Genomic DNA, 12,518 nt, shown 5'->3' with positions numbered 1-12,518 from the left:
GATCACTCAAAATTAATTGCTCTAAATAGCTACTGCACTTGTTTCGCTTAAAGGGAACTACGACGACATTGTGAAATAAAAATTAAGATCAGTAATTATATAAACGAAGAAGGGATTCAACTTTAGCAGAAACAACATGTTTCTATAAATTCTTTACTCCCTAATTAAAGCAAACTCAGTTCCTTCACAACAGTTCCCCCCAAAAACTCTCTCCCACCCCTTTTCTTAAACCAACCCCTTAAGCCACTCCTCAGAACTCTGCACGATCGCCACCTTCGCCAACACCTTCTCAAGCACAATCTCATTCAACTCCTCCTCACGATCCTTACACAAATCCCTCAGAACCGTAACCCCAAAATCCCTATCACTCGCCTCATACGCCGTCCCCAACACCGTCCCACTCGTCACCAACCCCGCCAAAACCACCTTCTGCACCCTCATTCCCCTCAACAGCACCTCCAAATCACTCCCCGCAAACCCGCTAATCCTCCTCTTATTCACGATGATGTCCCCCTTTGACACATCGCAGCCGAGCGCCGGGTGGATCTCTACTTCCGGGGTGCCTTCTAGGTACATGTTCGAGTCGATTAGTTTGGCGAACATGGGGTTCGAGGTCGAGATCTCGGGGTAAGAGGGCCGGAAACAGACGCGGATGAAGATTATTTTGACGCCGGCGGTGCGGGCGTGGGATATTGTGTTGGAGAGGGTGGGGAGGTAGGTTGGGGATGTGGCGGCGGGGACTTTGGGGACGGTGCCGGTTTGGACGTCGAGGACTATGAGGGCTGTTGCCATTTTTGATGTGTATGATTATGTCTTCTTTGGAGGTGGTTCGTTTGTTGAAGACGTTGATATTGTGAAAGAGTACTAAGTGGTTCCAAGCGAGCTTCGTACTATAAGGGGAGAGGGATATAAGCGGGCCGGTGGCACGGCGAGGAAGGACCGTAAAGTCCGAAAACAGAATTGGCGTCGAAAACAAACATGATCGTCACTCCTGGAAGCTAAACACAAAGCTACGCCGCTCTTGCCTTGGAAATATCTTCTAGATTGCAGAATATACCTAGACACCATCGCTCATCACCGGACAGTATCATCCATACTGCCATCCCTCCTTGCGCCGAACCTGCCTCCTATCCCACCAAACCCACTCATGTCTCTTCTGAAGAACTTTCCAATGCTCTTCAGATTGCCTTCCACTGTGGCTTTGGCTTCTTCTCCCAGAGGGCTACCTACTCGCTCACCAACGCCACCGCCAACACCAGCAGTTCCCATCCTTTCCACTCCATCTCTGGCTGCGCTGAATAGTTTCTCTCCAAATCCAGCAGGATCAAATCTCGTCTGTAGATTCGGAATACCTGAAGCAGCTCCTAGCGACGCAGCATTGAGTCCTAAGCCACCACTACCAATCCCGCCTGCATTCATGAGTGGTGTAAGTAGCGGACTCATTGCCACAAGTTGATCATTGCTCTTTCCGTCTCTGTGAATGCCGAATAATTCGACGAGATGTGGTTGGTCTTGTTTCCTGATGCCTTTCAACTCCAAGATCTTGCGGAAATTAGTATCTGAGCGATCTCCTATATGGATGAGATAAGCTTGAACGAGAGCTTCCGGGGGAGATGGCCGGACTTGGAGAGTCTTGAGGAGTGGATCGAGACGAGCCATGCTTGAATTTACACGCTTGACAAAGGCAGCTTGGGTAGTTGTAGATGCTGAAGCAGATGGGGAGTGTGAGAGAAGTGTTGTGAGACCTTTGGTTAGGACGTATTTGTCGAGTAACATCTGAATATGATTAGTCACTTGTCTATGAAAGGATGGAGTGGAAACTTTACCTGTTCAGCGCCAACTTCTGATACCGGCCGACATTGAACGATGTTTGCGATGTACGTAGTTGCCAGGTGCTCAACGAGATTATCACAAAACGCTCGAGCGTATTGCTGCTTCGCTACTAAAGCCAAAATCTCCTCTGCTTGAGAGTTGACATGTCGTAAGAGCTCTGCAACATAAGAGCTCTGATCTCCCACACTTTCCATCTTGCTCCAATTGGTATTTCTCATTTCTCGCCATGATGATTCGCAATTGACTTCAACTTTATGGACGAGGCCTAGCACTGCAGCACTAGCCACGCCCATGAAAGCATCTGACTGTGAAGAGAAATCAACCTTGGCCGCAAACTCGCTGTCAACCCGTTTCTTGATATTGTCTTCAAGCTGCTGGGTATTTGTATGCCAATAATCAGCCGTATTGAGAACAAGAATTATGTTGTTGAGAGGCGGTCCACCGGAGACCTGCAGGAAATGCAGAAGTACTTGTTGAGCATATTCATCCAGATACTTCGCCAATGTCTTGGAAAGATCCAAGAGCTTCTCACCAGTCGATAGTTTTGCACATTGTGCTAGAGTGAGCTTGTAGAAGTGGAAGAGCTCGATGGAGGAAGGTATCACAGCTTGGGGGTTGAATTCTTCGTCCGCTGGTATCATAGGTTGGTTCCGGTATTTGGGTATCATGGCCGCTAGTTGTCTATCTTGAGAATCAACCCAGAGACTGAGGTATGGCTCGAAAGCTTCGGATATCGATCGGTCAAAAGTCTGTGGTTTGTCTTCCACCGAGCTGAGTGTGTCTATACTCGCCCTTGGCTCGCTGGCGAATCTCTTCTCCAAAGTGTGTTCGAAATCCATCGTCTCTTGTAAGCAACTCAATAGCAAGTTGACATCGATTTTCCCTCCGTCCGGCCGCCTCATGCTTCTTTCCAAGATGCCCTTGAAATCATCTCTTGTCCCCTCACAAAAAGCGTTCGCCAACACCTCATTGACTCTCCACTGTATGGGAAAGATACCCGCATGCTCGTCCTCGTAGGTCTTCAGCATCCGCTTAAACCAACTATACCGTCTTCCAATATTATCCAAACTCCCGGCTTCATCATTCCCTCTGAACACCGACCTGTACTCCCGCAACTGTGTATTAACATACCAAGTCACCAATCTCGCCCTCGCATTCTCCCCCAACGCATCCATCACCAGACAAGCCTCCCCCAGCATGCCCCTCTTACTAGAAACCTCTCCCTTCGCGAACGCTATCTCGAAATCCTCACAGACTTGCTCTAGCAATTCTCTTTGCAGCTCCGCCACATTCCGAGATAGAGTCGCGATTTGGTCGATACTCCGATAGCTATTGAAATGCCGCATAAGCTGCAAGACAGCCTGTAACAAGCTCGCACATTCTCTGTACTGCCTCGTCTTCGCCAGACCTCTCAATTGTTCATATGCGGTCGTGAGCATCTGCAGGCGCTTCAAAGCCGTCATAGACAATGTGAGGTTCCGCTTTGTGCCATCCAGCCGTTTGATATCTGCTGTCATAGAGGTGATTGTCTGTTCGGTCTCGATAGCGCGTGTTCGTACTGTTTCGATCTTGCGGAAAAGCTGTGCGAGTTCTTCTTTTGCGGATTGCATGCGTGCAAGGCTGGAATCGTCGCTGTAGGCCTGCGCGGCCACCAGAGAGGAGATGGTGGTCGAAAGGTCATTTTGATGGGTTTGGAGGGCGGAGGCTGTCTGATTTATGGATGAGAGGGTGGAGGGATGAGAGAATATCGTGTTGAGGTGGTCAATTGGGTCATAGTCAACTGCAAGAGGAGAGTAATCAGCTTGTGACCTGGTGAAATAGGGCGAGGGATGGAGACTATACCAGCATCCAGGGACGGCGGCGCTTTGGCGGCGCCGTTCATGCTGTTTTACCTGCGGTTATGAGCTGCCTAAGCAGTGCTTGAGCTTCACAGAAAGGCAGAGCGCATGTGGTAACGTTGCTGATCGTAGCTAATCCTTTTGTGCAGTGCTGAGTTGAAGATGTTGCGTGTTCATAACCTCGCATAATTTGCATAATTTTATGAAGTCAAAGATAGGGGTCCTCACATGCCAAGATCAACCGCAGAATTACTCGACGATATAACAAGGCAAATTCTGTCTTCTGAAGCACAGAGTTCGAGCTCTTACTAGGGGTTTTTATTTTGGAGAAAGAGAGAGAGAGAGAGAAAGTATGTAAAAAGGTATACATAGGAGTTCTGAGGCTTAAGTGAGAGTCACGAATCTTCAAGTCGTGAATCAGTGTTAACGAATATAAATTGAATCTGAATGCTCATATATAGAGCTTTCCTCTCTGGACTTTTGTGGTCTCTTCCATGCGGGCAAAAGCTAACTTTCCAACCCGTCCATTGCTACCTCCATCAAAATCACTTATATCTCCTAGCCTGACTTTCATATCCTTCACCAACTTCGCCTTATCCATCCCGTCCATATTTATACCTGCATCTGGCATTCGGATGAACGGTGACTCTTTCGCCAAACTGGACACAAACCCCAAATAATCAGGAACAATTGTCTTCCTTGAAAAATAAACACCCGTGATCGCCGCTAGCAGCATCACCAAATTAGAAAGGAGAAATATTATTAACCACGGAAAGAAAGCTAGGTATACTTGAGCAGCATTGACTTGATTGGCTGTGACTGTGAAGGCCGAAGTTCGATTCTGGATCATGGCAATAATATCAGAAGTAGTTGCTGGTACAAAGCTGCCATTCCTCCCACCTGCCACCATTTCTTGGATATCGTAGAGAGGCGTCTCAATGATATATGATGTAGAATTCCACATGCTTCCGTGTATGAAAGCGTTTATGAGTTGACCAAGCCGATCTCCAATATCTTGCAGTGAAACGAAGGCAAGAGGTGTTTGCCCATCATTGTTTGAGCCTGAGTTGACGTTGGAAATGAGCGATACTGTAGAGGTGGGATCCAGAATCCAATTCTGTAACTGATTGACAGCCTTTCCTTGCGGCGTCGAGTTCGCGAAAAGTGCTGTAAGTCCCATAGCTACCTCGTTAAAACTGAGATAGGTGACTTCCGATGGGAAATGTGGCAGAACAGACAGCCTTTGAGCAGTGACTTGACACTGCTGAGTAACCCCATCTTTGGTACAAAAAATTTGGTTCTCCATGTATTGTTGGGATGGAGTGCAGTACACGGACGTCACATTATCCACGCCATCAAACTCTTGAAAGACGAGTGTGCCGTTGGTGAAGGAGGCATTGGTCAGAGAAGGCGCCAGACAGTCGGGGCAAAACTGAGGGTAGACAAATCCTGAGGGATCATTAGTACCCAATTGGGCGACATCTTGGCCTTGCCATCCAATAGCGAAAGGCACCGAGTCAGACACATTCTGATAGCTAAAGAATGGCCCAGTCTGGGAGATCAAGAATCCTTTGAAATCAGGTGTGCCATCAGTCGCATTGGGTATTGGGAACGTAGTTGTATTATCACATGTCAGCTGCATGTATGTCGACTCCATCATTAGGGTTGTGTTGCCGAAGCCAATTCCAGTCATGGGAATACCGAATATTGAGGAATAGACCAAGGTTCCATTGTTGGCCGAAGTTTGAACCCAGCCATCGCTATCTCTCGGCTCCCCATCGGAGGAAATGCTGGAAAAGTACGGAATCTTGACATTGCCCCAGATGTCCATGCTACTTTGCAAGACGGCCTGAGGAGCCAGTATCGAAGAACTGAACAGGATCGAGAATCCAGAAAACCATTGATTCGCAAAACTGCCGGTGGGAGCGGAATAACTTTGTTGCCTCGTGTTGAAATATGTGATATTGGATGGCGTTGAGGTGACTTTAGTCGGAGTAAATAAAATGTGTAAAATGGATTGACCTCCCAGAGGTGATAATGCCCAAACTAAGATAAGTCCTAGGCCAACTGCATTGAAAGATCGAAGTTGCACTTGAGTAGTAATGGCACTCGCGACTGTTCGGCTGCCCATCAGTTGCTCAAGGGCACCGAGGGTAGTCCCTTGTTCAAGTTTCCAGGTCGCATATTTGATGGCTGCTCTGCCAGCAATCGCAGCAAAGCAGATTGGAAACAAGGTTGTTGCCTACAATTAGTTAGTCAAAATCCTAGATATTGTGTATTTACATACCCCTTTGATTGCCTGTTGGAGAAAGTCTAAGTCACGGTTGTTGACTTCTTTTCCGTTGACAGCCACTACAGCAGCTGCAAGCATGAAAAAAGGTAAAGGAATTAAACAAGTAACAAAGTCGACCGTGGTGTCCCACCAACGTTGGCCTGTTATGTCCTTGCTGAGAGGTTGTGGCCGTACAGGCCATGGCTTCGAATGTATACTTTGAGGACTTCCTTTCTCGATCGGAGAGTATTTGTCAGAAAGAGTAAGTGTGTCCGATCTAGTATAAATTGACTTCGATGAAGCCTGCGGTGATACTGGTGAGATAGGACTAAATATAGTGGGTTTATCATCAGGTTGACTGGTTTGGAGACGAATTTCTGGTGCCGACATGATGGCGATTGAGTCCACCGTCGCGATGACAGCATCAATACATAGAGATTGTTCGTGAAGAATGGCCCCCAGGTGCGGGAGGTCAGGCCGAAGAGTGGCCACAGGCCATTGATATGAAAGATAAGCTTGAGTTGGTGGCTGACTCCGAAACCTTGTCAATGGCGCACAACTATTTGATCCAGTCAATTGGGATTATATGGCGCAGGGGAGAAGATACATTTCTTTGTTCAGTCCTCGACGCTGTCCACTAGACTTAGAGCAAATTCCGACCTCTTTAGGCGCCGTCTGGCTTATTCCAATTCAAGATGGACCCTTTTGATTGTGAACACTTGTTTCATCTGTGAAAAGAACATAAGCTTATTTGATGATAATTCCAAAGGTTCTGGGAAGTGACTTCGAGATTGTCGTGATGCACGGACATTTCTGTCTCGTCTCGTCTGATGAGACGTGATGTGCACCATTACCTCTTGCCTTCTCCTGAAATGCTGCAGCCATATCACCCGCCTGCAAGTGCTTCCCCACAGCGGGAAGCCAAGGCAGGGGCCGCTTGAGCAATGCGTATGGCTGCAAGGGGAAGATTGAAGGTAGACTATGAAGTCTCAAGACAAGGGGACGCATTGTCGCTCAGGTGCAAGGCAGATTTGCGTGCTCAAGAAACAGAACGCCATCGCAATGTTGCAGTCCGTGCCAGTCTTCGAACAGAGGCTGCGCCATCCGGTAGATCTGATGGCAGAATGTCAGAGATCTGTGCTTGAAACAATCGAACGAGATGAAATGCAACGCAGAGGCGCAAGAGTTGATGAAGGATGTTGACGGTTGTGTTGAGCACGGGCTGGCCTCGGATCGTCTCGGCGGGCTGCCGGAGTCTCCCCACTCCTCTTGAATATCTTCACTTCACTGCACACTTTTGTCCTTCCTCGAGCGAGGCATATACATTAAATACGTGAAGTATCACGCTGTTGGTATATCGGCTGTATGAAATTACGTATATACTACCTAGATACATGAGAAGAGCCAAATTTGCCCAGGTGGAAGACAACCTGTGCACGTGATTGGTGATTTCAAGTGGCTGCATCTATGTCGCATAGCCTCATCCAGCCGAGATAAAATGTCATGAGTTGCAGCCTCATTGCGAAGTTTGACATTCAATTCGAAAGGTTGGCAGGGACCACCTTTCTTATCCCCGCCATCAGCATGGTAGATCCTCTGTCCATTACCACAGGCGTAATCAGCCTTGTTACACAAACCGTCAAGAGTGTTCAAGCCATTCAAAACTATGTCAGCAAATTCAGAATCGCCGACCTCACCATAGCCTCATTTCGGACAGAATGTTCAGCAGTGCGTATTGCACTGCTACAGATCCAAGATCTCTTCACTCGGGATAAGCTGTCAGGAGTAGCTTCTAAAGACGACTTCGCAATGTACGCTCTCGAAGAATATGAACAAGTGATAGGTGCTTGCTCGACTGCATTTGCCGTACTGAATCAGCGTCTGGAATCGTTAAATTTGGAGAGCCTTGATAAGCACAATGGCAGCAGTTTCAAAGCGAAGCTCAACGCAGTCTGGAATGATGATGAAGTGGGAATGCTACGGCAGAATATTCGAGGGCAAGCGATTGCAATCACTCTTTTGCTTTCCACATTTCAAGCGTAAGTACTGTATTCAAAGAAGCTACTTTCGATTGTTGAGTAAAAGGACTATGCTGATATCGATTGAACGTCAGGGACACTTCGGCAAAGACTTATCAGCTGCTCAGGGAGAGTAAGAATCAGGCTATTTTCCAAACAGTTTCTGATGATGCGCGGACTCTACTTTCTAAGTCCTCCAGAGCAAGAACATTCACTCAGAGGACTGTGGACCATGATGTGGAGAGTTCCGAGTCCGTGCTTGGGAACGACGTATTTGACTTTGATGACTTGATCATCAACTCTACCGCGTATCGACGGGCGTATCATCGATATAATTCTCACGCTGCCAAAGAAAAGCAACCGGTAGACACCAAACTCGAAGAATCGAGAGAAGAGTATGAAAGCCGAGCCTGTACCCAGCTTGAATACCACACTTGACTTCTTAGTCTTCCATGATAAAGACTATTTCCATCATGAATGTAAACGCCTTTGTCGAGAAGTTCAAAACTGGATTCTTCATTTCTCAGAGTATTCCGACAATCGAGCATGTCGTCTTACGAGTGATATAGATAATGCAAAGATAGTCGTTCGACTGAACAATACAATGCTAGACGGCTCCGATGTCAACACCTACCTTGCGGACAGGGTCAAGAGGCGAGATGTTCTCATGTCTTTGACCATGACCATGATGTGGGAATTCATTCTCAGAAGGTATCTCTTCGGTATGGCTCGCGAAATGCGACGGAAGCTACAGGAAATTGAGAGAGCATTGAGAGAAGCAGGTGAATCGGGATTGTTTTTCCCCCTAATATTCGAGCAGAATAACATTACTAATACGTAAGACAGGGCCGACAGCTGCAGTGGAGCTGTGGCGAGCAACGACCTTAACTCTCTTGTCAAAGAGTACATCGCACATCAAGTCAGTAGACCTAGAAGCTCAAGCAGTCTGTGTCGCCATCTTCGAAGTACTCTGCGAAGTATTGCCATCACCAACGCACCAAGAAGATCATTTGACGAATATGCTTACCAATGTTGTCAAGAGAGCTGTGAAACTCTCAATTGAGATGCGTACCCAACGAGCAGAATATACGATTCTTTCCCCACTACCAGACTACAATTCGGACGGCGACCTATCTTCAAAGGTGGTATTCAATGCCGCTTCGATGAACGAACGAGATGGCATCACTGGAACCAACGAAGAGCTCGAGAGGCAAAAAGCCATTGTGAGGATAATTTTGTTTCCCTTGGTCGTAAAGAAAGGGACCGACGACGGGTCTGGCAATGAAGAAGAAGAAGAAGAAGAAGAAGAATTCTTCGTTGTGTATCCAAGCCAGGCGATGAAGAAGGGCCAAGACTCGAGTGTGAGCTTGAAACTTGGCAACTTAAACGTATGTCAGCATGGCTCCAATAGAAATGTGGTAGAATACGCAGTATGCTTTGTCGTAAGGTTATATATACATGGGACTTCATCCTCCTTCAGCAAAGCAAAAGATACACAAAATTAATCAATAACAGAGTCTGGAGAACTAGTGGCTGAAAGCCTAAGATCTTACTGATCAGTGCCGTAGATTCTCACTTAAGCCCCCTGAAATGTAGCGATCAAACCCGGAAGCTAGCCATCGCTTGCGGGCAAGTTACTCCCACTTCCGAAATGGACATCTGTATGTATTTATCGCTTTGCAAATGTTTCAACGTCTCGCACTATTCAAGGCTAGATACTTATCTCCAGGTTTAAGAATCAAGAAAGCGAGAATCATCTCCCACTATTGCGCAAGGCGCATATGATCACCATGGGCCGCACGGGATTGTCCACATCGACAAGAGCATCCTAGACCTCCTTCCTTGAATGGCCTTCCCACCTCTGCTTACTTTCTTCAATCCTCAATGCTTTCCATACCCACTGACGTTTTCTCATTCCATTGCTATTTGTTCCAGATCTGACATTTACTCTTGCAGAGTTAGCAAGTCTACCTGATTCCAAATTGCTGGCTCAATCAAGTCGCACTGCAATAGAGTTATATTCTCAAAAAGGGCAATGCAAGGTACGTGTGTTCATTCGCAGCCTGTTCACCCGCCAGCATCTTATCACAGACAGCTTCAGAAGGACGAATTGCTCCACTATTCCCAGGAGTGGGGTTCTGTCCTCTAATATCGTTCAGGATGAAAATGTACTGAAAACGAGTGATCGTGACTCATCAGCAGTTCCCTTGCATTAATTCGTATTCTAGAACCCAAGAATCTGATACGCTGTGGAAGAGAGTTTTACATCATCCGTCAGCACTACAATTATCTAGTACCTAGGACATACACTCGCAGCGAACAGCGAACCATCGCTTAGAGCGTAAGACCAACTTCATTTGGATAATAGCTAAAAACAGCCTTACCGCCACCATGGAACATCCGGGGGAAGTCAGCTCTCTACTACGACTTGAGCCTCGAGCAATCCACAATTTTCGCGTTACTGGAAGCATACAACTCCTGACGGACCATAAAATTAGCTTTAGAAACTCACATTGAGCTAATTCTGCATCAAATCATGGGAGGATACGCAGAGACATTACTCCCAGGCTCTGCGCCTCCCGCTGTACCAACAACTGCGTTTCTCGGGTTCTTGGCTCTCCTTTGGATCATTCTCACACGAGAAGCAACTCCATTGCGAAAAATCCCTGGCCCATTTCTTGCCAGTATCACAAGACTATGGATCGTCCAAAAACAACGAAGTTTTCAAAGACCGCTCGTGGACATTGATCTGCACAAGAAATACGGACCAATTGTTCGCATTGCTCCGAACGAAGTTCTGATTTCGAGTCCTCAGGCTTTTCGAACAGTTTATGGTAAGGATATCCCCATTATATACTGACAACCGTGGTGCTGAACAAGTGTAGGAGCTGGTAGTAATTTCAGGAAAGGAGACTGGTACATCGGGACGAGTGCATGTGGATGGTCCGGTGATGACAACCTGGATTTTCTCAATGAGCAAAACGTTGAAAAGTACCGCACTCAAAGACGGGCTGTAGGACCCGCGTATTCCGAGGCTTCGATGAAAGATCTGGAACCTCAGATTGATGAGGTTCTTGAGAAAGATATTAGCATCATGCGGCAACGAGCAGGTCAACCCGTTGACCTTGATTTGTTTTTCAATATGTTGGCATCAGGCGAGTCATTGTCTTCAAGCTCAGCTCTGATGCATTATTGACACGTTCTAGATTGTTATTCTATGACTTCGTTTTCGAAATCTAAGGATTTGGTTGAGAAGAATGAGGTCGATGGCTCTATTCATGCAATTCATGCTGCTTGGAAATATAGTAAGTTCTCGGTCACTCGTGGAGGTGTTGGGAGAAGAGCTCGTGAAGAGGCTGTACTCAGAAGTCTTTCACTTGGTCCTACACCAAATCACTAACCACTCTCAGTGCATGTAATCGGATACTTCCCCCTCCTTCATCGAGCGCTCACAGCGGTCTTGCACATCGCATCCAGCGGGTCAACATCCATCATCCACATGATCAACACATTCTTCCCATTCATAGAGCGAGAAACTCGCGGCGCCAAAACAACATCCGACAATCCATTCGCAGTAAGTTCAAATTCACGAGTCTAATCATTATCTAACAATCAAGTAGTTCCCGATTCTTAATGTAGAAGCTCGTTTCGAGGCCCGCAAATCCTCCTCCCTTGACCCAAAATCGCAACATGTTCCCAACGATATAGCAGGAAAGCTCTTCCAGCTTCAAGCCGACAAGGGAGTCCTGAAAGACCACTGGGTGATGAATATGGTGATGACGAACTTCGGAGCCGGTGTGGAAACTACTGCCATTGTGGTCTCTACACTAATCAACAACATCGTCTCTCATCCTGGATGTCAAGAGAAAGTACATGCTGAGCTTGACAAAGCGAGGAAAGAGGGGAGGATAGGGAAAATTCCGCAGTTGAGAGAGATGAAAGAGCAGTTGCCGTATTTGAATGCTTGTTTGATGGAGAGTATGCGGATGCATTCTGTGGTTGGTATGCCGCTTGTGAGAGTTGTGCCAGAAGGTGGTGTTGAGTTGGAGGGGAAGTGGTTACCTGCTGGTGTAAGTCCGGATCTGCTCCTCTCCAGACCTCTAAGCTGATTTGTCACACAGACTACTGTGGGGATCAATCCTTGGGTTTTGTGCAGAGACAAATTTCTGTATGGGGAAGATGCAGATGAATGGCGACCTGAGAGATGGCTAGAGTACAGCCCTGACAAACTCAAATACCTTGGTATGCTCCCCTATGCTATGGCTGCTTGTTTCTCATCCTTAACTTCAACAGAAACATACAGCGTCTCATTCGGCACTGGAGCTAGATCATGTCCTGGAAAATACCTCGCCCAAGCAGTCTACACCAAAATGATCCCGATGCTGTTCCAAGATTTCGAATGGAGCTATACAAATCCAGAAGCGAAGAAGGTGCTGCAGTGTACTTTTTCTGTAAGGTATATGAAGTTGATGATGCAATGGAAATTACGAGAGCAGACTGCATGATGAAGAATTAGTTTGAGAAGGCAAAAACTTAGAGTCCGTTCTATATCTAGAA

The 12,518-nt window shown here is 46.9% G+C and overlaps 6 protein-coding genes across 6 annotated transcripts; 3 read left to right on the top strand and 3 right to left on the bottom strand.

Annotated features, from left to right (window-relative positions):
• Window positions 1–142: 142 nt before the first annotated feature.
• Window positions 143–862, bottom strand: LY89DRAFT_679541 (Isochorismatase hydrolase). The gene has a single exon (XM_018213889.1). The coding sequence runs from the start codon at window positions 790–792 to the stop codon at window positions 226–228; it is 567 nt and encodes a 188-aa protein (XP_018078733.1). The 5' UTR covers window positions 793–862; the 3' UTR covers window positions 143–225.
• Window positions 863–983: 121 nt separating this feature from the next.
• On the bottom strand, window positions 984–3,805 carry LY89DRAFT_604985 (uncharacterized protein). The gene is made up of 3 exons (XM_018210375.1): window positions 3,676–3,805; window positions 1,827–3,613; window positions 984–1,776 (listed from the first exon to the last, which is right to left on the bottom strand). The coding sequence occupies exons 1-3, from the start codon at window positions 3,713–3,715 to the stop codon at window positions 1,075–1,077; spliced, it is 2,529 nt and encodes an 842-aa protein (XP_018078732.1). The 5' UTR covers window positions 3,716–3,805; the 3' UTR covers window positions 984–1,074.
• A 317-nt stretch (window positions 3,806–4,122) lies between these two features.
• LY89DRAFT_727406 (uncharacterized protein) lies at window positions 4,123–6,333 on the bottom strand (the record flags this gene model as incomplete). The annotated part of the gene is made up of 2 exons (XM_018219149.1): window positions 4,123–5,913; window positions 5,959–6,333. 2 exons carry the CDS (start codon window positions 6,331–6,333, stop codon window positions 4,123–4,125), a joined length of 2,166 nt encoding a protein of 721 aa, XP_018078731.1.
• Window positions 6,334–7,556: 1,223 nt separating this feature from the next.
• LY89DRAFT_19937 (uncharacterized protein) lies at window positions 7,557–8,620 on the top strand. Its single transcript, XM_018205773.1, has 3 exons — window positions 7,557–7,611; window positions 7,661–7,982; window positions 8,057–8,620. The coding sequence occupies exons 2-3, from the start codon at window positions 7,753–7,755 to the stop codon at window positions 8,397–8,399; spliced, it is 573 nt and encodes a 190-aa protein (XP_018078730.1). The 5' UTR covers window positions 7,557–7,611; window positions 7,661–7,752; the 3' UTR covers window positions 8,400–8,620.
• LY89DRAFT_559650 (uncharacterized protein) lies at window positions 8,401–9,250 on the top strand (the record flags this gene model as incomplete). Its single annotated transcript, XM_018208440.1, has 2 exons — window positions 8,401–8,743; window positions 8,808–9,250. Coding segments are annotated over 2 exons (786 nt in total), but the record flags the coding sequence as incomplete, so codon positions are not given.
• Window positions 9,251–10,497: 1,247 nt separating this feature from the next.
• LY89DRAFT_745230 (cytochrome P450) lies at window positions 10,498–12,466 on the top strand (the record flags this gene model as incomplete). The annotated part of the gene is made up of 6 exons (XM_018221056.1): window positions 10,498–10,795; window positions 10,847–11,071; window positions 11,168–11,266; window positions 11,372–11,535; window positions 11,582–12,031; window positions 12,083–12,466. 6 exons carry the CDS (start codon window positions 10,498–10,500, stop codon window positions 12,464–12,466), a joined length of 1,620 nt encoding a protein of 539 aa, XP_018078728.1.
• Window positions 12,467–12,518: the final 52 nt, after the last annotated feature.

Source organism: Mollisia scopiformis, assembly GCF_001500285.1.
Source record: "Mollisia scopiformis unplaced genomic scaffold LY89scaffold_1, whole genome shotgun sequence".
NCBI classification, from domain to species: Eukaryota; Fungi; Ascomycota; class Leotiomycetes; order Helotiales; family Mollisiaceae; genus Mollisia; species Mollisia scopiformis.
The sequence above is the reverse complement of the archived record's forward strand: the minus strand, read 5'-3'. Positions and strand labels throughout refer to the sequence as shown.

Excerpts from the sequence above, each read along its gene's own strand:
- LY89DRAFT_679541 (XM_018213889.1), bottom strand. The coding sequence starts at position 792 with ATGGCAACAGCCCTCATAGTCCTCGACGTCCAAACCGGCACCGTCCCC.
- LY89DRAFT_604985 (XM_018210375.1), bottom strand. The coding sequence starts at position 3,715 with ATGAACGGCGCCGCCAAAGCGCCGCCGTCCCTGGATGCTG. Across the intron at positions 3,614-3,675 it reads GCCGCCGTCCCTGGATGCTG|TTGACTATGACCCAATTGAC; the intron begins GTATAGTCTCCA and ends CTCCTCTTGCAG. Across the intron at positions 1,777-1,826 it reads CAGAAGTTGGCGCTGAACAG|ATGTTACTCGACAAATACGT; the intron begins GTAAAGTTTCCA and ends AATCATATTCAG.
- LY89DRAFT_19937 (XM_018205773.1), top strand. The coding sequence starts at position 7,753 with ATGTACGCTCTCGAAGAATATGAACAAGTGATAGGTGCTTGCTCGACT. Across the intron at positions 7,983-8,056 it reads TTGCTTTCCACATTTCAAGC|GGACACTTCGGCAAAGACTT; the intron begins GTAAGTACTGTA and ends ATTGAACGTCAG.